Source organism: Dendrobium catenatum, unplaced genomic scaffold (genome assembly GCF_001605985.2).
Source record: "Dendrobium catenatum unplaced genomic scaffold, ASM160598v2 fragScaff_scaffold_1063, whole genome shotgun sequence".
NCBI classification, from domain to species: domain Eukaryota; kingdom Viridiplantae; phylum Streptophyta; class Magnoliopsida; order Asparagales; family Orchidaceae; genus Dendrobium; species Dendrobium catenatum.
Window position 1 is genome coordinate 473904 of NW_021319525.1, and position 25826 is coordinate 499729.

Genomic DNA, 25826 nt, shown 5'->3' on the forward strand with positions numbered 1-25826 from the left:
AAAAAAATCTTTGAACAAAATTGACGAATGTAAAAAACCTGAACGACCTTCTCTATCTTTCCTCTTTCTTGTTCAGCAAAGCACGACGCTGAAATTTAGATTATTACAGACAATTATTTGATCATGGTTTCAGAATACAAATAAGTTTCGAATAAGCTTCAAAAAATGTTCAATCATATGCTAAACACTTTTCGATTAGGGTCAAAATAAGTTTTGAGAAATATTTGAAGCTAGTAATTTTATATCTAATATCCTTTTTGGGTTAAGGTTATGAGCGCAACCATATAATATCACTAACATTGAAAAACATCACCAGCTAACAAAGTATGGAGGCAAAAATGAAAATATTGCATTGAAATTTGCCTCAAAAGTCAAAATGATCACTCTTAAATGAGAATGGCCATAGAAAAAGAAAATATTGAAAATATGAGGGGTTTTTTGTGTGAAAGATAGCTTATATAAATTAGAGCATCTTTTCCAAATATGATTTATATGGTTTCCATACAACTTACTAAAATAGTTTTTAATATAAAAGTTCTAAAACTAAAAAAATTTATACTAAAAATAATTTTAAAAATATTAAAAAAATTCTTACAAATGAACCTTAATATTAAAATTAAACAATCCAACGTTTTGCCAAAGATTTACATACATATCACTTTATTTATAAATGATAGAAAAGAATTAGAGGTGTGATATATTTAATATTAAATTTGTATATGACTGATAGATATATAATATTAATATTTTAGATATTGGATATATAAGCATCGTTGAAAAAACAAAAAAACATAAAATATATAAATTTCCCATATTTTTATTATTAGATAAAGTTCAGAGTTACTTCTCGTTGTCATTTATGGAGGAATTATGAGAGGAGCGTATCTTTAACTTGAAGTCGCCGCGAAAGCTCTCTAACGCCTGCCGTCTTCACCTCTGATGTCCGTACTCTGCTTGCAACTCCCATAGATTTCACCCAGATTCGATCTTTCTCATGGCGGGTCTCAATGGCCCTCTGAGGCTGCAGGCCTCCTCCACCACTTCCAGCGCGAGCTTTGCATCGAGGATAGTCCTTCTCCTCACGGCTCTTCCCCTCGCTCTTGCGGCATTTGCCTTTATGCTCCAATGGCGCGGTGAGATCAACGATCCTTCCTCTGCCTGGCCTAGCGACAGGCAGACTTTCCCCGGAATGGACAATAGCCCAATCGGATCCTCGGGCGCCTCCACCTTTTCCTCAGTTTCCCGCTCTTCTTCGTCGTCCTCATCCTCTGATTGCGTAGAGATTCTCAGCCGAAGTTCCTCTGGATCTCTGCCTTACTACCACGGATCGAGCTATGATTCTGATCTTAATCTGCGACCCAGAGTGAGATTAGTTTTTTCCTCCTATGCCTTGGTTATTCACTTTTGCTTGTTTTGCTCTTAACTTCCTGCAAATTTCTTTGTTTGTTTGTGTGCTTGAATTGGTTCTTCGTATAACTGCACCTTTTTCGCATGTTTATTTTGATGGAACATAAATTCCTACTCTGAAGTTGTATATCACATGCCGACCAGTACCCTGCTAATCAGTATGAATTAATAATTTAATATTACCGGGAGATTAATGTGTACGAATGAATTTTGCTTGATTCTTGTTATTAGCCTTTTCCATAAATATCAACTTTTTTCTTGTTCACATCTGACAAATCCAAAGAAGAAGTAATACTCTACATTAGATCGTATTTTAGATACCTAATTTTGGGTTTAATATGACATCGCTTTCTAGATCTGCATCACATCAAGCACGTCTGCTGGATTAGAGCAGATTTTACCATGGTTGTATTTCCATAAAGTTATTGGGGTTTCCAAGTTCCTTTTGTTTGTGGAAGGTACAGCTGCGAAGCCTGATGTTTCAGCAGTCCTTGAATCAATTCCTGTGAGTTATTGCACCTATTTGTTAATTAGGTTTCATTTGATTAAGCCATCTTAATCTACCTTGTATGTGTGCGTGTGTGGGGTGGGGATGGGTGACCGCTGGTTGGGTGAGAAGGGGGAAACTAAAACAGGTTTGAGTAATGTATCTTTTGAACGTTTCGATTTCTGATGGCAGGGTGTGAAAGTGATATACAGAACTGCTAAACTTGAAGATAAGCAGGCTAAAAGGTTAGTAACTCCAATTTTTTATTCTTTGAATCCATTTTATTAAAACAATATTATGGAAGCTTTCTAGAGTATCTGTAGGCTGTTCATAAGTAGCATACATTTGTAGTTTTAGTTTCGCCTTATTGTTATATCAAATTCATTGATGTATCATACTTAATTTCTTGTTAAAAATAAACTTTATTCATTCAAAACACTAATTACTAGCACCAGGAAATCTTGCTCAAAGGATCTTAGAAGCTTACAATTGAAAACTATAACCTTTTAAAGTTTTCATGCTTTTGAGATAAAAATCTGGAAAAGTACATATTGAATAGTTTTGATGTATTGTAGGATGGAAGGTTAAATGCTAAAACTTTAGTTACTTGGATGCATGGTTTAATGGCCAGTTATTAAGCAAATATAAGCTACAAGATATGGAAGTACTAGTGTACAACTGAATTTGACACCTGAAACATACCTGTATTGCCTTCTGATCCTCGATATCCTCCTTAACCTTCTAAATCTTATTAATATTTTAGATTTTTTTTTCATAAAAGCCTTTAAGATAGGATTCAAACAAGAAGCTTTCCCCATTATATAGTTTTAAAGTTTTAATTATATTAACCATAAGAAGGAAAATGAGATACCTTCTTCTTCCATGTGAATTATAAACAAACATGCATGCACTCCTTTTTTTGTGAGGAATGTATATAGTAAAGGATACGGAAAGATAGTGAAAGTACTAGGGTCTTAAGTTTACTAAGTTGTTCACTGTAGTTATGGTAATTTCCTGGAAAGGATTTGTACCACATCAGTACGCAGACTTAAAACTGTACTTATCTTACTAAGTCAAAATTTAATCAGATAGTGAACTTTTTTCTTTTCATATGATATCAACATAGTTGCCATAGCCTATCCTTTAAATTCTTAGACCTTTTCTCATCCATCAACATGATTTAGCAAATAGTGCTTCTTGAATGGCTTATACTGCAGTGAACCTGCACAACTATGGCCACATGTTTGGATTACCTCCTTTTGCTATTATGATTTGCTAGTTGATCCACTTTTATGTTTTGATTGTTCCTTTATTTGCGTTTGGATGCACAAGAAGACTTATATGTGCGTCATTGGGACCAACAACCATCAGGGATCTTGAAATTTATTTATTTATTTTATCTCTGTACTTTATCCATATGTACATAATTGTAATCTAAGAGTGAAAGATTCTGTGCATTATGGACGAGGTGTTAGCGAAGAGGGATGAAGCAGGCATCTAATTGCAAAAAATATTCCTGATCTAATATCTTTCTCAGACATTTTTATATCAGCAATGATTGTCTTTTTGCCTACTTTTAAAATGACATTCTAATATTGATACCATACTATTAAGTGCTACAGTTTTAGTGTCGCCATGTTATAGCCCAATTGTTCCAATCAAGGGCAAAACTAAAAAGTTTCTTAGAAGAGACATGCATTTTCATATAATTAAGTTTTTATTTTTTTATTTTTTTGAGGAGGATCATTAGCTTATTTGTACGGTGAAGAAAGAACTAAGAAGATTTCAACTCACTTGAAAGATGAAGAGAACACTGAAGCCAAGGGCTTCATCTTGGGCCCAAATGTTTAACCCTCACTTTCATTCTGCTGGATTTTCTTCTTAAATTGATTTATCTGTTTTTCATGTTGTTTGCCAATTTTGGACATCTCTTCCATTGATGGTTTTTGAGTTTTGCAAATTTGTTCTTGTTTGACATAACATGAAAAAGCAATAAAGTTTTGGCCTAATCATATTTGTTTTTTGCACATACTTTATGCCTATCACATTGCCAAAGAACTTTTTAAAAATTAGGTGAAACATGCTTTTACAAGTTGGGTAATTATATACTCTGATTTAGAAGACTCTGATACATAATCACTTTCTTTTAAGCTAGATTAGATTTATGCAATGCATCATTATTATGTAGAAGGAAACTGGAAAATGCATTTATATTTATATTGTTTACTAATGAACCTTATATGAGTTTGATAAAAAAATTCCTTTTCTTTTTTGCTGCAGCCGCATATGGAACGAGACTTGGCTGTCAAATTTCTTTTACAAACCATGTAACTATGAATTATTTGTTAAACAATCGCTTAACATGGAGATGGCAATTGTTATGGCACGGGTATGAACAATTTTAATATTTTTAGGGTTATAGTTTCAATTTTCCCTTCATATCATTGTAGAAGTTGCATCTACATCGAGTCAGTATGTTCATATGTTGTGCTGTTATCTCTCTTGTTTTTTTATTTGTTTTGCACAAGATTCTTCAAGGAGTTGAAACTTTTTGCTTTTCTTATTGCTTGTGAATAGTGGAAAAAAGTTTCAGTTTTCACTTCCCTGTATGGATTCAATGGAATTCTGATATCATGAAATTTTATTTTATTTTTTAAAAGGATGTTGGAATGGATTGGATTATCCATCTTGACACTGATGAATTATTACATCCAGTGGGAGCCCAAGAATACTCATTAAGGCAGCTGCTTTCAGATGTTCCTAGCAATGTTGATATGGTTATCTTTCCCAATTATGTGAGTTTAATAACCCTTCAATTATTTATTTATGCGAATTAACTTGTTTTGCATCTGATTTTTGTTTCTTTTTCCAGGAAAGTAGCATCGAACGAGATGACATCAAAGACCCATTTAGTGAGGTAAGTGAGTTTGCACTGGATTGCAGAATATATGCAGTAAGCCGTTTTTTGTAGCTATAATGCCTGGATATGGTTAAGATGGATAAATTGATAGCCTTCTGCATCTTTTCTAGTGAGAGTATTTTCCATGATTTTATTGTGCACTTTTTGTTGTACAATTAGAAAAACTGCAATGTTGTTTTTCTTAGAAGCTGACTTTTCTGTTTTCGTACAAGAAGAAAACCTTGTGTGCTGTGACCATATAAGATGCCTTGAACAAATTTGGTTGCTCTCGATATGGGAAACTTCAAGGCATTGCCCATTACTCAATTCCAGGCATTGTCCTATTTAAACAATGATAACAAGAACAAAACATTTGAATCTTTTAAATGAATTGCCTGATATAAATTCTGAAATGCAGTAGACAGTTTAAAATAATATTGAATGTTTTGTTCAATAACGACATCAACAACTACAAGCCTTTATCCCACTGTGGCGTTGGCTACATGAATTCTTTTTATCTATTGTTCCTATTAAGAATCAAATTCTCCATTGAATGTTGTGTTCACTAACCAAAAATGTCAATGCCTTTTTCAATCTATGGCTTCCAATTTTCCCTTCTCTCCAAGTATGCTAGTTGTCTTCCATGTTTGATGAAGGCTATCTTGACTTACCAAGTAATAAGACGGCTAAGAGTGGATCTGAATTATTTATAAATATTATATGGGAAGGTTGCTTTATAATGTTGCCTATTTTAATTTCAAAATGGTTTGGCTTTATCCATTAAATTGAGTCTGTATGTAGAAGAACATCTGAAATATTCAGTACATTGTTTAGTTTGGCATGAGGCTTTGTCATGCAATAGTTCCCGTTCTAGCATTTGTAGGTGTCTCTAGAAATTGGAACTTTGTGCTAGTAGAAAATCATAGTTCAGTGGCACTTGGCATGTGTTCTTCTTCTTTTACGTATATCGTTCCTCTTGTGCTATTATTTATAAAATTTGTTTTACACATTTAGAATACCATGGTTTAAGTTATAAAGGGCATAGTTTCATTAGGAGAAGCATTTCATTCAGTACAAAGATTAGCAATGAAAATTTTAGAAGAATAGATAAAACAAAGAGGAGAATATCAGATACAATTTTTATGGACATATAAATTTATTAAGTTGGATGGAGTGGAGTTCCATTGAAAGGCTTTAATATACAAGGATGTCAATTTTTTAAAAGCACAAAATATATCTATATTCTTTAATGCACCTGGCAAAAGACTCCCCATATATACAAAGCTATACTTCACCAGTAGCAACAGTGATGCTGGGTAATGATCTTCTTCTAGGCATTATTGAAGAGGCCATACAAGATGGATGGTAATGATTAAAATAGGAAAAAGAAGAGAGAAAGTCAACAACGGTGTTCTTTTAAAGGGTAATGATCTTCTTCTAGGCTCTATTCATGCTCTTGTAACGAGGTGGGGATAATCTTAAGTACCCGTATGCTCCGTACGCTCCTTAGTGCCTGCAGGGAAAGAAAACTGTGCATTTTCAAACAGTTACCTGAAAGATCCATACACGCTTTTGTAGCCTGGTGGGATTGAAGACTACGGCCGCGGTGTCTACGGACACCTACCATACACGCTCTTGCAGCGTGGTGGGAAGACCCAGCTCCCCACATTTCTCACAAACAGGGGATATTTCGGGATGTTGCCAAAATTTACAGCAAACAGAGGACCTGTACTTGAGCACAAATGCAGAATTCGAGCAAATGCATAGGAAATTTAAATGAAGCCAGGAAATCAAGCTCAGACTGAACAGACAAGCACCTTGAAGACCCATACATGTTTTTCTAGCATGATGGAATTGAAGACTACAACCACGGCCAACATATGATTGTCTTCCCCTTCTAGAAACCCAAAGGAAAGAATGTAAAGGATAACATGAGCCTCTTTAAGGCTTCTTTAGAATGCTTCCTCAATGTGTCAAGGATCTCTTAGATTTGGGCATGACTACCATTCTCTTTTATGTTCAGCTATGATGTGGTGGCTATTGCCTTTGATATCCTTCAGGAGGTAGAGTTTATCATTATTTGGAATATTAACGAGTTTGGGAATTATTCATTAAAAAAAGAAATATGCATGCAATTTTCAGAGTTGGCATGAGTTGCATGCTTTGTTTGGCATGATCTGACATAAATCTTGGTGCTTATGCGCATATCTAGAGGAACGTGAATTGTATTATCAGCTCTAAAATAAATTTTGAATAAACTTAAATAATAACCAATTAATTTTAATATTAAGTTCACCATTCCTAAAACTTTTGATAAATATTGTCATTCAATTTACAGTGAAATCAACTAGGAACATACACTAAGCTAAATAGACCTTAAAATATTCACTTTGCCCCTCCTTAAATATATTGAGTTGACATCTTGAGCGTGTCATGGCCAAATATCTAAGCAAGCTTAGTGAAATATTCATCTCTATGATTGCTAAAATTGGTTGGCCTAAAATAAAATAGTTAGCAAGCCATTAGATGACACCATACAAGATTTGAGCTTTAGCCGCACCTTTTCTGTTTTAACATTAGCGATCCACAGTACACACATCATCATTTCTTATCCACATTACTCAGAGAACTACAAGAAATTCCATGACTACTACCCTTAAAGTTGATGACCATTTCAGTGGCTTTCAACACCATGAGCTAACTCCTAAAACCTAGTATCAGTGAGCTTCAACTGCGTCTGACTTATTAGTGCAACGGGCTTTCATCCCATGTTGTTGAGAAGCCACTAAAGCTACCATCGCACATCATAAATTTTCCCTTAGGGTCAGCCAACTCAGCAAGCTAAATTGAAGACCTTGTAACTGTCTATGATATTCTGATTTGAATTTCTCAGTTTTTGCACTCCTAATCAGTGAGCTTAGCATCTCACAAAAAAAAAAAAAAAACCATTTTACCCTTTGACTATGACCCTCTTGGAACCCTTTTCTACTTAGTGTTTAATTTTTTCCAATAACCCCTTTAATTAGTTCTAGGGAAGAGAAAAGAAGCGATAAGTGATCAGACAAGCGTAAGAAGAAAATGAGTGAGAGAGCCCTTTAAAAGGAGTGATGTGCTCTTGGAAGAAGCTTTTTAATGCTTTGAAGAGGAACAAAGAGAGAAGGCATTGGCCAAGGCTAAAATAAGAAGCAAATGCACAAAAATTAATATAAACACTATACATGCTTATAAAGGTTGTGTGAACCTTTGGAATTTCAATACCAGCATTCACAGCATTAAGAACTTTTCTCCTCCCCCTTGGCCCTCCTCTATGTATAGGTTGAGGAGAGAGGGTGGTTAAATCGTAGAGGGGTGATATAAGCACCATTTCAGGCCAAAAGAAGGAAAAAACACATATGAACTGGGAAAATAAACTAATAGGCGTCCATTCATGAACTGGGAAATGAAGATGTGCCAAACCACTCCTTGGATTGTGGGTGGCCGGCCTAAGTTTGGTGAACTTCCTACATCCTTGATTTGGGTCAGGTTTGGCTAGTCGAAGTTCCCAACTGTTGGCTGACACAACCCTAATACATTTTTTTGGGTTGAATTGAGTCACCCTAAGCAAGAAGGAAAGTTTGGGCATACTTTTTACATGAATCTATTGTTCAACCTTATGCATGCTTTTTTGAAAAATGCAAAGTCGTTCTTTTTTTCTTTTCAAAAGGATAAGGAAATCAACTATGGAGCCAACTTGGCGAAATTACCTTTGGAAAAACAATGAAAAACTGAAATAACTATTTTAGTTCATGGGTAATGAGATTGATGTGAAACATAATAGGGATTGCAAAAATTTAATAAAAAATTGTTAAACTTGCTAATTTTAAAATTAATGTTTCACAACATTAGATTCTAGGATTTTTTTAGTTGTCGATGTGCTTTGGCATGTGAGTACAAACTAGATTAGCAGGGCAATTTATAATAACAACAAAATTAAAATAAAACTTGATGCATAAATAACATAAATCCACCAGTTAACAAATATAAATTTCACCTTGAGTGCCTCTCAATTTCACTCTTGAGGGTTGTCTTAGCGGAAGAATAAATTCAGCAAACCTAATGACACCACTAAGAGACAGAAGACGCCTGCAGTATTGCCCAACAAAAATTTAGCCGGAGGGAAATAAGTCGGTGGATGAACAATAACCCGCCACTGTCCGGAGATTTGGTGCTCGTCGACTAGGGGACCTTCTCACTTAATCACTCGTAAGCTTTAGCGGAAGAAGACGAAGCATACGATGAAAGAAACTACCACTAGGAAGATGGTACCGAACGTCTTCGTTGATGGAGAGGTAGCCACGGACGGAGAAATGGGTAGTCGATTAGTGATCTTCCATTCTTCAAGAGACCTTTGTTCGTCGAGGAATTCCGCTAATCGGGGAAGGATACGATCCACATATTTCTTGACGGTGGCTTCGGCTCCAAATCCGGGATCAAAGAACGGTTCGGGTCGGGTCGTGACATGATGTCAACCTCCCCTCGAGAGTTGAGAACGAGCCCGTGATCAATTTCCGAATCCGCTATGCATGTTGGCCGGAAGAAACGGAGGCACACACGGAGAGGGGAGAGAACACAAGGAGGTAGAAGAAGGAGAGAAAGTGGGGGTGGAGAGGGAGGTCGGCGGCTTGAATAGGAGGGAGAGGGGTGGGACGGCTTGAAGAGGTGGGGAGGTGGCTAGGGTTTGAAAGAGCTTAGGTTCGGTTAGGATGGAGGTGGGCTTTAATCCAAATCTGAAATTAATTTTATATTTTGATTAAATTTGGAGGGAACTAATTTGATATTTGATTTCAAATTAATTGCACTTAAGGCATTGAATGAGAATTAATGTGGAGAAGCCCTAGTTGGGGCCGGTGTCACGGAGAGAGAGAGGGAGGAGGGGATTATGGGGAATTAAGTGCTTTCCAAACGAGCTTCAACAATTAGGAGGGAAAATAATGAGTCCTAAAATTAAATAAATTTGGATTTCGAATTTGAAAACTTTCCTTATTTAGATTTCACAAATAAGGAAAGTTTTTGAATTTCAAAATTCACCAATTCCTTCCTTTAATGTTAGATCTAAATTAAGGACTCATTATGATGATTGAAATCATCATAATGATTTGGCTAATGAGGATGGGGCTGGCAGTCCAAGGGTGGAGGGGAATTTGCCGTCGGGTTGGGGTGGGCTTTGATGGTGGTTGGACTTGAGGTGGGGAGCTAGAGGATGAAATGGGTGGAAGTGGTTAAGTAACCGGTGGAGGTGGGCTTGGGAAGGGGCTGGCGGGTGGGGAGGGGAAGGAGGATGAGAGAAACACACAAAAAAAAAAAAAGAAATTACCATGAGCCGTGGACTCTTCCAACGACTGGTGGGCCTTGCACTTGCTCACCTGGAGCTCTCTCCCTTCTCTTTAGTGATCACACAAGAAGAAGAAGAAACACAAGAAATTTTATTAAACATTCATCGAGCCAATTACAACATATGAGACCACTCTATATAGGTCTCCACTCATGAAAAGAAAAGTACTAAATTGCCCTCTAGGCTACAATAACATGACAACTCCTCAAAGGGGTAAAAACAGAAAACGATCAATAACTAAACAACATATCATGAAAGATGAATCAAAAGTAGGCCGTAGATCTGCGATTCCTTCGTCGATAAACATGTCGGTAGCGTCTGTCGATGTCCTCATCAAGAAACTTTACCAAATTAAATAAAAGCTATATTTGGAAAGTAATAAATATGTAATTGACTTGGAATCAAGGGGTAATGGATGGGTGGGCCGGCGGCTAGGGGTTGGTGGAAAAATGGCTGCGGTGTGGGGTGAGGGGTGGAGGTTGGCTGGCGGTTTGGGTTGGGGTAAGGGTTTAGCCGGCAGGTTTGGATGGAGGGGAGGTCTTGGCCGGCAGGTAGGGGTGGAGATGGATGGAGGCCGGCGGTTGGAAGCAAAGGGAGGGTGGCCGGTGGTGGGGAAAGTGAAGGGGAGGTAGATTGTGAGTCTGGATTCTTCCGACGGCTGATGGGTATTGCTTTTGCCCTCATCTAGGGACTTCTTCTTTCTCCAGAGATCTCAACACTCAAGAGAACTAGAAGTCTGAAAATTTTCATTAATCAATCATTAACTTCATACAATAGTGAAGACCTCTATATATAGGTCTTAAAGTAAAAAGAGATGCAAAGACTAAAATGCCCTTTGGGCTACATCATGAACTAAGCCCTTATAAGGGTACAATGGTAAAGACTAAGACACAAAATAAAATTATACATAAAATGTTTCATAAATAAAGACTCCGAATCGTAACCATCGATCAACGATTCTTCCGATGATAGACGTGCCGGAATCTCCTGCTGATGTCCCCATCAGTGATACTTCTTTACAACGGGGATTGTAGAAATATACCTAATACTACTGTTGCTGGCTAGATATACGATTATTCTCATTTATTTGATAAATTGATGAACCATTTTAGGGCCAATAATTCCATGTTGTTTCAGTATTTAATTTTTTATTCTTACTGTTCAATTCCTCCAATGTACCATGTCGGTCCTTGGCTGTAGTTCTAATCAATCTTTTTTCCTTGTGTTAGCAAGGAGTGCCTATGATGCAATTTGGAACCTTGCAATAAAGTAGGACCTGTTACATGTCAACGGTTTGGATCCTTTAGTTGTTTTATTTGAGGGTAGGTCCTATAGGCTCACATGTTTCTTTTTTTTAGGGGAATGTGAGCACTAGATTTGGGCTTGTACGTTGTCATATTGACACTATTGTTTTCAGTTATTGAATGAAATGAAATGCTCCGCAATTTATCTAATTTACTGATAATAAATTTTATGTTTATATTGCTAATAATGTGTATATGGTCCTTGCCCCAAGATCTCCATGTTCAAGAAAAACTATGATCATCTACCAAAGGAAACTTATTTTGGACTGTACAAGGAAGCAACACGCGGCAATCCCAACTACTTTCTCACCTATGGAAATGGAAAATCTGCTGCACGGATTCAAGATCATCTACGTCCTAATGGAGCTCATAGATGGCACAATTATATGAAAACTCCAAAGTAAGATACCTTTTTTCTATCATCACTAAAGCTTTGTTTGATATTTTTTTTGCTGTGCTGGAAATTATTGCTACTCGTATGGAGATGGCCGAGCTGCTCAGGAAGTGGTGTAGGGAGTACATTGATAGGAAATACTTAGATCCAAGTATTCCTATCTCTCCACGTGGAGAAAACAACAAGAAAGTTGCTGTTTTCTATAGGAATTCAGCCCAAAACGTATGAAAACAGTAGAGAATCGTAGGAAAAACTGAGAGAAAACGTTCAATGGACTTATATTCCACTAGTAGATGATCAAAGCAAAAGCAAGATACAATGTTCTTCGATTCGAGAGGAAGAACAACTCTCCGATCTTCTCCGGCAACGCCAAGAGCCCAAGCCAGAAAACCCTAGATCTCAAATTACATTCAAATTCAAGATGATCCTCTCTCCCTCCTAATCCTCCTAATTAACAATAAAGGATTCCTACAAATTACCTAAACACCCCCTTGCATTCAAAAATTTCCCTCCCACCTCATTAAATCAGCCCCAAGTGGGGTCCACCTTGTCCGCCCCCTCCTTTGGGCTTTTCCGCCTCCGCCTGGTGTAGACCCGGGCTGAACCGGGTCCAGCCGGCCCCTCCTGGGCCGGTTCACGCGTAACATACATATGCAGGAAAATTTTTTGTTGTGGTTTTACACAAATCAAATAGTGATTTGACAGGTTTTTTGAAAGAAATGCTATTGAAATGCATTACCAAATGAAGCTGAAGTTTAAAAACTGATCTATATGCACTTCAGTTCATGGCTATTTGAAATTGAATGCCATTTATCTTTTCAGTTTGAATTCCAAAACCTATTCCATTAAGCTTTACGGTTAAATAAATGTATAGATGATGTCTATTTATCTTAGGAGTAAAATTTGTTGAGTTCTGGACATCCAAGAATCAATATTTTACATTAAGTTGGGCCCTGTTCGCATTGACTCGACAGGAAGCATGCTATCTTTTCTTTCTTTGTTCACATGGCAGGTGCAGCACTGCTCAACATATCATATTTTTATCCTGTCTTTTATGTATAGTCAAATTTATAGAGTTTTATAGGTTTCAGAGAATGCCTTAGAACCCTAATATAGCATTGATAAAAGTATAGTTAGTAATGGTAGTATTCTGCATCATGGTTGTGGTTGGGCTAGTTTGGTTTCCTTTGGTTATTCCGTTATTGATATTTTAGGTATACGTTACGCTTCCTTATTAGCAGAACCTTGCTAATTTTAATATCTGCCAGCATGATCATAATTAGCCTTGGAAGCAATCATGCATGTGGGTTCTCTTCCAGCATTGCCTTTATTATTGGTTGCGGGGAAATGATCCACGAGTCATCTTACCATCATCATCATTACCTAACATGCTTTCTTTTCATCGTAGGGCTCATTTGGTTGCTTACAGAAAATGTGCTTTGGAAAATGATTTATTTCGTTTTCACCATTTTTGTATGTGAAAAGGGAATAATTATATTTGTTGTAATTTTGAGTTGATTTGTGGCATTTAAAATCAATTTCTGCATCCAACTAAATGATGGATCTAACAAATTTCACCATTTATCTTGACAAATTTCTAACTTCAAATCAAATGAGCCCTTAAAAGAAAAAAATTTCAAAGTTTGTGCTTTACAGTGAGAAGCTGTCACACAAATTCTGAGATAGTTAATTTTGTCGGCAACAAGTTCAAATCACAAGGCTGAAGTTTAGGGTTTAGGGTAGGCTGAAGTTTGAAGAGGTTTATGGATAATTATAAAAGTTATATATAATTAATTCTAATTTGATGCTTGCTAGATAAGATATTCCTCAAAATTAAAATGGAACAATCTAACTTGATTGTGGTGAGATATGGTTAATAATTGAATGGGATGTCAACGGTAGATGGCATGTTACAATAAACACAATTCTGGTTATAATTAAACAAGAATTTATGAGGATGCTAGCTGCAAGTGGACCACCTCAATTTGGTCAAATTATGATGAAAAGAGGGCAAGGTTGATTAGGTCTAAACTAAGAACATACTTATTTCATGGAGATTGAGGAATTTGCAAAGCTAGAGAATTTGTGATGTAGCCCATGGATTTGATCCTATTACTAAAACAAGAGCAAGTCTATTAGAACCTCAAACCATGAAGAAACCATGAACATTTACATTATCTTGTGTTTTTTTTTTTGTATTTTTTGTTATGTTTTTATGTATTTTCATGTATATGGCGTTGTAAGATGTTGTTTGGGCTACCTAATGTTGTATTTTCTTTGCAAGTGCTTAATACGTTTAGTCTAAATCATGGTTAAGGAAGTAAGGACCGGCCATGCTAGCGTACATGAAAGGAGTTAGGTGATTGTAGGTAGTTTCTAGTGGGCCCATGCATGGAGCAAGGGGTTGTCCCTCCCTCATTTGTTTTCCCAATTTCTTTTGAGTTTGAATGCCAGGAGATGTGTGATGCGGACATTCGACGATGGACGTTAATCAAAGGAAGAGACGATGATCGACGACCGAGATCCCTCCATTTTATCTTAGTTTATTAATTATATATTTTTTTAATTCTGCATTTTTTGTTTTTGTCCTTAGTTAAGGGTATTGTCTTATGTAAGCCCAAGGGGCAAATTTATCTTTTAGTTTCTTTTAAGGTCTATATGTAGAGGCCCTTGCTCTTATATTAGACAATGATGGATTAATACAAAAATTGTTTCTACACTTTGTTCTTGAGAGCTATGGGAGTTCTTAGGAGAGTGGAAGTCCCTATGTGAGGGCAATGAAATGCCCACCAGCCGTAGGATGTGTCCGGGCTCGTGGTTGAAGTCCCTAGGTGAGGGCATCACATCACTCGTCAGTCGCAGGATGTGTCTGGGCTCACGATTTATCTTCTTTCCCTATCTCCTTCATTCTCTCTTTTCTCCCCTTATCCCAACTCTCGACCGACCACCACCTTCCTCTTCTCTCTACCGCCGGCTCCAATCCCCTCTCTAGTACAAGTTTTTCGTTTCTCCTCCCCACACCCCCACCCCAACCGCCGGCTAGCTCAGCCTTGAACCTCACAGCCACGGCCACCTAACCTTAACCTAGATCCTAGCCGCCGGCCTCCCCTAGCCTTGTTTACAAAATTTTTCCTAGCCCTTACTCCTTTCCTAATATAGATTGTGTTAGATTTGGAAGGATTATTAATCTAAGTTTGAAATCAAATTCAAATTTGAAATCTTTCCTAATTTAATATAAGTTATATTTTGAAAGTTTTCAATTCTTCAATCAATCTCCTATTAGAATTAAATTAAAACAAATTGTTAAATCACATCTTTAATTTAATTGGTTCTATTTAGGAAACCCCTTTGAATTATTTTCCCTCACACTCTCTCCTTGAAATCGCCGGCCCTCCTCTTCATGCACAAATTTTGAATTTTCAAATTCAAAATAGCTTCTTCATTACCTTCCTAAATTAATCTTTTGTTAACTTAGAAAGTATCTAATTTGAATCCAAATTAATCTGAATTTCAAATCTCTTTCCTAATCAATAGATCTAATTTAGAAAGCCCCTCCAATCCCTCCAAATCTGAAATTAATTTCAGATTTAATTACCCCATCGACTTTAATGCTATGATCCACATACATCGAATATGGACATCTTTCATCCCTCCTCCTTTGGCCGCCCCTCTCTCCCCTCTATCCTAATGATTTCCTTCCTAATTAAATGCCTCAATTAAGGAGTTAATTAATTCCCCTCTTCCATCCCTTCTTTGTTGTTTAAATTTCAAATTCAAATCCATTAATTAAGGAAATTGATGATGAATATTAGATATTTAATTTTTTTTATTACACACCCCTCCGTTCTACATCAATGTGTTTCTTGGACTTGCGTTAATTGTATAAACCTCTCTTTGTTGGAATGAAATGAAGCAATTGATTGTGTGACATATTTGGAAAGAAATTCTAAGGTGTTTGGTGGCTTACTGGCCGACCAACCTAGGATCCTCTTGAATCATTTACTTTGGTGAGTAGAGTTTAATTTTTGTGTTTTTTTTTATTGCAAACTTTTGTAGTGTGTTTTTGTGTTTGTAACTAATCTTAGAAAAATCAAAGACATGTTTCTCCCTTAAAATCCAAGTCAAATCCCTATATCTAGGGCCGACCAAAACTTCTATTTTAGCTGGACTAGTTTTATTCACATAAGCATTTAACCACTCTAAACCCCATGAAACTCCACCAAAATCTCTAGATCTCTACTCGTTATCCTATATTTCTACCCATTATACTATACTTCAATAATCCTAAATTTATTTGAGGATGTTCCAATCATAATTCTGGAGAACAAACCAGACCTAGTCATATTTCCAATTTGTTGTTTATGTCATGTAACCTGTTTCCAATCCAAAAAAATAAAAAAATAAAAAAAAATCAAAATTTCACAAATAAATCTAAAACCTTCCAAATCTCATTAAGGGAGTATCCTTGAACTAAGTGAAAAATTTGAATTCCACCTTATCCATAGAAAACCACACCTAATTTTTCAATCTTGGTCTTTTTCTTTTTTGGTCAAAATTTACTAACATCACTTCCAGAACAAAATAGACCTACCAAATCCTCCCCATACCTTACCAAACCCTCCATAATTAAAGCAAATATCCTTACCTACAAATTAAGTACAAGTTTATTGGATATGGCGTTCTGGAGAGGAAGAACACTAGGTAGAAGATTAATTTTCTAGTTCTAAATGGATTGCATGAAGAATTGGCCTACTGTCTTGACTCTATAAATTTTATCCCCTTACTCAAATTAAGCCTTACTCTTCTAATTATCGAAGAAAAGTACCCCCATCCACTAATTAATTACATTAGTGATTTAAGGCCCACCGTGTAGATATAATAATTAGAAAGTTGTAAATTTAAAGATAGTAGGGAATGTTATATATTATTATTAGAATGAATGAAGTTGAAATATTAATAGTTGGACTACTACAACATTTGTTTGAAATGGATTAATTATCCATGGTGATTTACATGAACATGTAGTTCTTGACAAGATTTTGAAAATCAGATTAGACTGACCAGTTTGACTGTGGATTTGTCATATGACTAGTGCGATCCACCTTCAAAACCACCCTTGCATCAAATCAGTAAGAGCAGGTCAGAATTGTTGGTTCAACTAGTGAGTTGTCAAATAAATCTTGATTTCTTAGAACTGGTCAGTTCAATTGCTATTCCATTTAAATAATTTAATAAATTTAGCATGAAATATTAAATAAAATATTAAAGTTAATAATTTATCATATTTTAATTTTATAATGAGCATAAAATTATTATAATAATTATTTGCCAAACAAGTATCGACCATAAATTTTCTCATGGCCCCATCATCCTATGTGAGTTCCTAATACATGCATTGGACACCAAAAATACTATATAAACTATACTAAGACAAAGTTACAAAGTGATGTTAGACTAAGTAGTTAAGTTAAAGTTTTATTTTCACTACAAATGCACTACATATTTTTAAATAGATTTATTTAATTATTTTTTTATAATGTGAATAATATTTTTTTTTAGTTAATAATATTTGATTTTTATCTATTTTATTTATTTATTTATTTATAAATGTACTATAAAAAATTATTTTTTATAATTTTTTAATTATAAATAATCTAATGCCCGCCGACTACGACCTCTCCAACCTTTGTTGTCCGCCGACTACGATCCCTCAGATCTCCATCGCCCACCAACTACGGTACCTCCGACCACTATCGCTCGACTACGATCCCTCTGATCACCGTCGCCCGCCGACTAGGGTCCTTCCATTGCACCCCTTGTAGCAAATCTTAACTCTAGACTAGCATGTGGATATTATGTGTCATTAGCTTTATCCTTAGATAATTCAATCAAATATGTGTGGGTTTTGATTTGATTTTTTTGAATTATTAATCTAGCACATTTATGTCAACTTAGATATTGGTGTTTCTCAAATTGATGCAGAGATCGACTGGTAGAATTGTAATTTAAGGATGTCTGTTCAGCCTTTGGACTTGTTGAACCATGTTAGATGTGGGCCAACTCAACTAATGGGGCTTATTAAAATTGCAAAGAAGCTCGACTCGTAGTTTTTTTTGAGCCGAGAATGTTAGTTCCGCCTTTAGGCTTGTTGAATAGGCAAAAGGGATGAGTCAATAAGTAAATGAGAGCGAAAAGGTGGTAGTGATGTGTGTGTTTGAGGATTGCAGCCGAATAATAACTTATGCTAGAGATGAAGTAGAGGTTGATGGTAAGGGTTGAGTGTTGTAGCGCAAAGAGTGAGTGGGAGAGAGATCGAGGAAATGGGTGTTGATTTAGGTTGACTGGTTAGGCTTGAGTATGTCTTAATTTGACCCAACCTAAATAAGCTTGACCCCAACTAGAGGTGTTAAAATAGGTTAATGGGTATGGGTTTGACCCAAAATTGACCCGATTTGAATCAACTTGACATGAATCCAACTTGTTTAATAAACGGGTTAGAAATTTGGACTCAAACCTAAATCGTTGGCTACCCAGATGAACCGAACCCGACCTGCAAAAAAAATTAAATGGGCCATGTTCAAGTCAAAATCGGATTCGCGGGTCAATTTGAACACGGATTTTTTATGGTTTGGTCGTTTACTGACACCCCTAATTCAAATCCGACTCGCTTATAATACGGGTCAAAATGTTTTGGCTCGCATCGACTCAATCTAAGATAACTAACTCGAGTCCGACACGTTTGACTCGTTTATCATATAAACTTGCATTTTTTTAGATCAACAGGACATGTTTAACCCAAATAAGATCCATCTAACTCAAAAAATGACCTGTTTAGCCCAAGCATGACTCATTTAACCCAAACTCAAATGATAATTGGGTCATTTCGAGATAATTTCATATTTTAGGGTCAACCCGAAATTGACCTGAAAATTAGTTAGGTTAGGATTTTCAACCCAATCCCAACACAAAATTAATTAGGTCAACCCGAACCCAAATTTTTTGAGTTGGGTCATTATTGATACCCCAAATCAAGGTGTAAGAAAGATGCTATGATGAGGGAATTTGAGGTCGAGAGCTAGACATTCCACATTTAGGCTTGTTGAACGAGCAAAAGGGTTGAGTCAGTAAGCGATGCAAGCGGCAAGGAAAGAAGGCTTCAAGCAATGTGTGTGGTCAAGGATTGGGTAATAGCTATAGTTCCTGCTAGAGAGGGAGTAGAGGATGAAGATGAGGGTGAGCATTGCAGTGCAAATAATGAGTGGGAGAGCGAGATCATGTTAAAGGGTTTCATGGGATGCAAGAGGTGAGGGAAATTGAGGACAAGAGCTAGATCATGAGGTGAGCGGAAGGGAGCAAAGCATGACTAGGATTCACATAGGAAGAAGGTGGGACACGAGATTGAAAAAATTGAGTAACATTGGACACATGGGAAATTGTGTCGTTGATTGAAGAAGGTAGGATATCTAAAGATGAACAAGAGAGGGAGGTATTGGTAGGGGTTGCAAGCACGAGAGAGTGGGCATCAATAATGGAATTGAAAGAGGTAGATCCGGAGAAACAAATGGCAAGCAAGTGGGTGTAGGCCTGTAGTGAGAAAAGGGAGAAGAGATGCATGATCACGGTGCATAAGTGGCATGTGGGCTGCGGTTTTTGAAGAGGAAGAAAATGAAACGGTTATTGGGTGGTTTTTTGATCTTTTATTCAACGTGTTAAGGGTTTTAGGTTTACTTTTAGTGTATTTTCATATCATTTCAAGTGGTTTAAGTCCTATATAAATCCATGGATTAATAATAGAGTTCGTAGCTGAACAGAGACATTTATTTAGGGCACCAACTTAGCCTATTGAGTTTCAGATTATTAGCAAGTGTTAAGCTTGATTAGATGTTATGGTTTTAATTAAATTAATTAAGTCTCTGACTTATTAAGTGAGCCTATTTTATGTGGTCTAAAATCATTATTAAATTAACTAAGGTTGTTTTTGAAAGGTCAATCAAACCTAACCTTAGGATCTTAAGTAGGTTAATGGAGACTTAATTAGTTTAACTGTCTTCGGAAAGCCAATCTTGAACTCAAATTTTGCTATCAAAGCCTCAATTGTATTAATTAGGCTTTTAATTAATTTGACAAGGTTAATTGAGCCTAATCTTGGTGAATCAAGGTTTTAGTTCGTTTAATTACCCCATTAGTTAATCAGCGTGGAACTAATTAGCTCTAATTTTGGATAAACAAAAGCATCTAATTTAGAGTGAGAAACTATTAATCTATTATACAAAATGTGTTGGCTGACATTGTAAATGTTTTATGACCCTGCAATTAAGACCAAATAGTGAGAGGATGAAAGTTAACTTTAACAAATACCTAAAGTTGCTTTTGGTTTCTGAAATGACATCCCTCTTTTGATGATCCTTCAGCGAGATCAAATTAGAGGAGGCTGCCGTTCTACATTACACATATTCAAAGTTTTCAGATTTGACATCAAGGCGCAACCGCTGCGGTTGCAAGCCAACAAAAGATGACTCGAAAAGGTGCTTTATGCTAGAATTTGATAGAACTGTGAGTGCTCTCTAATCTGATTTACTATAATAGATTTATTGGCTCTAGAATGCATCAACTTTTCCTTTGATTTACTGCATCGTTGCCAATAAATGCAGACAATATTTTCTTAATTTTTTTTATTAATTCAAATCAGCTGCACTCTTAAAAAATGCCTACTCATACCCGCTTTTGTATTTGCTAATTAATTACCCCAATTAAAACAGCAGTTTTAGTTCTTGTACTGATTTCTTTTGTTGCAGATATATTCTGTTCATTGCAGTTATTTTCCATTCTCTTCTGTGTTATACCTATTGATTCATGATTATGGTGTTTCTGGGCATAGTTGTGAGAGCACTGCTGGTGGTGGTAATGGACATGTCTCACTCGGTGGTTATATCCTCAAATATGCCATTGCAAATGTCAAAATAATAATAATAATAATAATAATAACCATGGAACAGGTTGTGGCAGTAAGTTTTTTATAAAAAATAGTTGGACATAATGCACTAAAGTCAACAAGGTGGTAGCACTTAAGACTAGAAGTCGTTAAGTGGTTTGCTTACGATTCCACCATTTTAAAAGAAAAGGAAAACTTAAAAAAAATATATTAAATACAAATTGGACATACGTGTCCCACATGCGTGTTTTATATATTTTATGATTTTTTTAAATATAATTTATTATATTTAAAAATTTTATTTATTTAAATATAAACATTAAATTTCTTATTTTCTATCCACAACATCAAATCAAGCACCCGCACTCAATACTCTATTCATCAAATATTCTCATTTTCATTTCTTTTTGGCGGGTCGTAATTTTAGTTTCACAATACTCGATGTCATCTCAACATTAACGTCTGACTTCGTTGCAATATTAACATTTCAAAATCATATCAACATCAACATCTGACAGAATATTGGCATTGATGCTCGGCACTAGCAATTTCTACACCCACAATTTGACAACTCATTTTAGTCCAACGTTGTCTACATCTGACAGTATATTGGCATTGATGCTCGGCACTAGCAATTTCTACACCCACAGTTTGACAACTCATTTTAGTCCAACGTTGTCTTAATATCGATGACCAACGCCCTCTCAACATTGATAACAAACGCCCTCTTGACATTGACGCTCGATACTTATTGCATAACATCGGTGCCTTACTCTCGACAAAATTATTGTCTCCTCTCTCGATGCCTAGTACACGACATCGACGTCCGACTCTCGACCTCCTAATATTAATCATTTAAAGAATAAATTCTATTTAAACAACTTATTATTTCTAAATTATTTTAAATATTAAACTTACTCAATTTTTATTCACTATTTTAAAATATACAAATTGTAATACCGTGTCCAACCCGTGCTCATGTTCTTTATTTCCAATAATTGATGTATCCCGTCCATGTCGTGTCGTGTCCGTATTGCCACGTTCGTGTTTGTACATCATAGAGGAAAACAGTTAAATTTAGTCAGTGGTTCAACCATATTACCCTTACAAACAGACCAAAGTCGGCTATGATAGGGTTGATCCTGAAAATAAAAAATCACAATTCCTTTAAGGGTGCACATGATTGAGGGGGTAGCAATCTTAGCATTTTTGAATCATCTCAAGTGCATCTGTTTGTGACATGAAATTAAGCCATTTAAGCGTTCACATGAATATGAAACATGTTAGGCATTTTCATGTTGTGCCATGGGTCAGTTATTTCAACATCTCGTCTTTAGGCTATATATTCAAGCTGTAAAAAGCGCTAATACCAAAATCAAATGAAAATGTACTAAGTGAAGGGAAAAGTTACTGAGGGACCAGGGAATGCGGGCCCAAGAGCCATTTGACTTCATGTTGCAAATGAAGTTTGATCACAACAATCACCGGGCTTTGCTGATGGCATGCATTCCATTAAAGATTATTAAACTGGACACATTTATCAAGGCCTGAGACATCATGATTTGTACTGATAGCAAGTAAAGTTCACTATTGTGTTGTGAGCACTGTTAGCAAGTAAACTATTGTGTTGTGATACATGTAGTTAATCAGCCATGAAAGTTCCATCATTGTTGACGAGTGACTGGTGTGAATCTTTGAACACTAGTGCTTGGTCGTGTAAAAGCGGGATTAGAATTGGCCTGCCATTGCGGTGCTAGTTGCGATTGCGGGTACTTGATAATAATTTATTAGAATGCAAGAATTGGTCATCTCATAAAAAATCTCTGATATGAACATGTTGCAACACTTCAGTTTTGTACATTAAACAACCTTCTAATTACTTATTATAGTCAGGGGTGGAATCAACCTTAATTTTCAGGGGGGCAAACTTATAAGTAATTGTTGGTATTGCCTCGAATTTGGTTTGACCCCTATTTGTTCATATCCTTTATCACCATACGCTTCGTAGATATGTCGGGGGTCCAAGGGGGCAAGCTCCCTGGCGTGGTTTGACCTGTCCAGTCAGGTCGCGGGGTTAAGGGTTAGCGCTTCTGCGGGGGTTTTCAAGGGAAGTGCCTAAAGATCATAGTATTTTAAAACTTATAGGGAGGGGCAATTGTCTAAAAATTCTTGTAATAAGGCCAAAAAAATATATGGAGAATGACAAATTACCTAAGAATCAGATAATAAAGAATTTTTTTAGGGGGGGCAATTACCTCCTGAGCTAAAGGAATTTTTATTGCTTCCTCCCACCGCAAAAAAACTCGGTTTCTGCTCGGTATTGCTAGGTATTATTTGATAATAACGATGAATATCATCATGTGAAGACCAATACCGAGCTGTACCGAGCAGTACCGAGCAATACAAAATAATACCGAGTTCTTTTTAGGAAAAACTAGGTATTTTTTTGTATTGCTCGGTATAGCTCGGTATAACTCGGTATTGGTCTTCACTTGATAATATTCCTCGTTATTGTTTGGTATTGCTCGGTATTTGCTCGGTATTTCTCGTTTTTTAGCGCGAATTTAGCTCTGGGAGGACGTATCTCTACGTTAGGTGGGAGGACGCAATAAAAATTCGAGCTAAAGGGGGTTCCGTTCTAGAATTTCTAGCTGAAATTCAAGCTTCTTCCATGAATTTAATTTTTCTTATTATACTAGCTCGTGAACTAAGGTACCTGTGGTTCAAGCTAGTGTTTTTGCAACTTAGAAGTTAAGAGTGCTTCATTAGGCTCTTAGATATCCTGGTCATCCTATCCTGTTCTCCTATTATATCTGTTTCATCAGTGATTTGAATTTGCTTGCTAAAGAGAATAAGTATAGGGTATCAATACCTGTACTATCTATTATACCCCCAAGATTTTTGTATTTGGTTTATTACAGTAAATATAATTAACATGATTAAATTTCCTATTTTATTAGATGTTAAAGATTGTCTTGTCTAACTAAACTAATCCATGAAATTTTAATGCAGGCTTTCATGATTGCTTCAACAGCCTCCAAGGAAGAAATGTTGCGATGGTAAACTTACTAATTTTCTACTAAAATGACCAATCATTATCTACTCTGTAACTTTGCAAAAGCTAGTTAGAATAGTTGAAAATTGTTAAACCGGCAAAACCAAAGGAGTTAAATTTTTTTCGTTTGAATTATATTAGTAAGAGAAAGCAGAGAAACCAAAGAAATTTGAAACGTACATTTGAGTGTTAATTGAGGCTTCCTTTTGGTTGACTTTTTTTCTGCTTCTTAAAGCAGCTTTTTAGCATAAAAATTTTAATTTTTATGCTAAAAATATGCTTTATGAAGTAGTAAGAAAGCCGTCCCAAACGAAGTCTGAGTGATTTCTGCTTGCACTTTAGATGGATATTTCATTTCTGCCATCTATCCAGGTTCCATGAACATGTTGTATGGGATGACAAGCAACTAAATCTGAAACTCCTCAGGAAGGGCATTCTGACCCGTATATATGCACCCATGGTAAATTTAGCAAAAATTCTTTCTCCAATTGCAAGAAATTCATTGATTATCTCAAAAAAAAAAAAAAATCTCCTCACTGCTTATTATCCTCAGAGCATCATTCGAGGTTTGAGAGATTCCGGCATTTTCACTGCAACGATTGCTTCTGCAAGTTCTCAATCCAAGCAGAAATTATTATCATCCATGGAGAATCTTCAAAACAGTTCTGTTGCTGGACAAAATCCACTTAAGGATGATCTCCTTCAACAAAGCACTTCTCAGGAATCATCAAAGGCGACGGCACGGAAAGTATTGGAAACTGGAAGCAACGAAGATGGTGCAGTTCCTCCATTATCTCCACCAGGTTTAGGTGATCTTCTCATGGAAACATAATGGTTTTTTGGATTATGATTCTCTCTTGAGCCTTTCTTTTTGTGAATTAATATCTACTGAGCAGAAACAACTGGATATCAGCTCTTTAGCAGACCGGATTGAAACGAGCTGGGACAAGTTTTCTGATTATCGTCGATGAACATGAGCTCAGAATGAGGTATTGTTTTATACAGAGATTTAGGGTTCGTTTGGCTTTTTTACTACTTCATAAAGCAGCTTTCTAGTACAATTTTGTGCTAAAAAACTGTTTTAAAAAACAGTAAGAAAGCTATCCCAAACAAAGTCTAAAAAACTTACGCTTGTAGTGAGTTGTATAATATATTATCATAATTAAGAGATGAAATGGCAAATAGTTAGATTAGATTAGTGACAGCATGAACAGTAGAATTATAACATTGTAAAGCTTTTTTTTTCGAACAGTTCTGTTATGATTTTCTTTGGTGAGTTTAACCATTTCTTGCAGATTTAACACTTAATATGGTTAGTGGCTATAACTTGAAAACATGTTTGGCACTGATATGCTTTTTAAGTTTGCTTTAGTATTAAAAGGGAAATATATAAAATAGTATGGCCAATTCAATCTTAAAGTATTATATTTCTCCAATTTTAACTTGCGATCAATCAAAATTGATCTCAAATGATCCCGTAGAGTAAAAGTGGGTCAGTTTTGTATAGTTGAGGGACTAAATTGGTATCAATTTTATATCAAAATTTTCATCAATTTCTAATTGAGGATTATTTGAATTAATTTTGTATAGACAGAGAGATTAAATTGGAGATATATGATACTTTAGGACTATATTGACCACATATGAACAATTAGGAGATTATTGTTAGCTTTTTTTGCATAAAATCTAATTAAAAATAATATCTAGCTGAATGGAAGGGGTTCATATTTTTTGACTCTTCCAATAAATGAATTGATAAAAGTTAATAGAGTTGGAGCTAATTATTAAGCTAAACAGTAACAAAATATTAAAAATGAGTTCTTTTATTTATAGGCTTACTGTAGAATGAGATCTCTATTTTCATTCTTGGATAGAAATATGCATATTAATATATAATCAAATAAATAAGCATTAAAAATTTAAAACCTATTAAAACTTTAAGCAATCTAGATAAAAGTTTTGGTGAAGAACTTTATA

General features: G+C 35.8%; 1 protein-coding gene across 1 annotated transcript; it reads left to right on the forward strand.

The window, feature by feature from the left end:
- Positions 1 to 849: 849 nt before the first annotated feature.
- Positions 850 to 25157, forward strand: LOC110095169 (glycosyltransferase-like At2g41451). The gene is made up of 12 exons (XM_020820589.2): positions 850 to 1363; positions 1763 to 1912; positions 2087 to 2139; positions 4175 to 4283; positions 4555 to 4689; positions 4767 to 4811; positions 11681 to 11868; positions 20274 to 20415; positions 23807 to 23853; positions 24222 to 24309; positions 24403 to 24652; positions 24746 to 25157. The coding sequence occupies exons 1-12, from the start codon at positions 995 to 997 to the stop codon at positions 24781 to 24783; spliced, it is 1614 nt and encodes a 537-aa protein (XP_020676248.1). The 5' UTR covers positions 850 to 994; the 3' UTR covers positions 24784 to 25157.
- Positions 25158 to 25826: the final 669 nt, after the last annotated feature.

Coding starts and splice junctions, on each gene's coding strand:
- LOC110095169 (XM_020820589.2), top strand. CDS start 995: ATGGCGGGTCTCAATGGCCCTCTGAGGCTGCAGGCCTCCTCCACCACT. Junction 1,364..1,762: donor ATCTTAATCTGCGACCCAGA/GTGAGATTAGTT, acceptor ATCGCTTTCTAG/ATCTGCATCACATCAAGCAC. Junction 1,913..2,086: donor CAGTCCTTGAATCAATTCCT/GTGAGTTATTGC, acceptor TTCTGATGGCAG/GGTGTGAAAGTGATATACAG.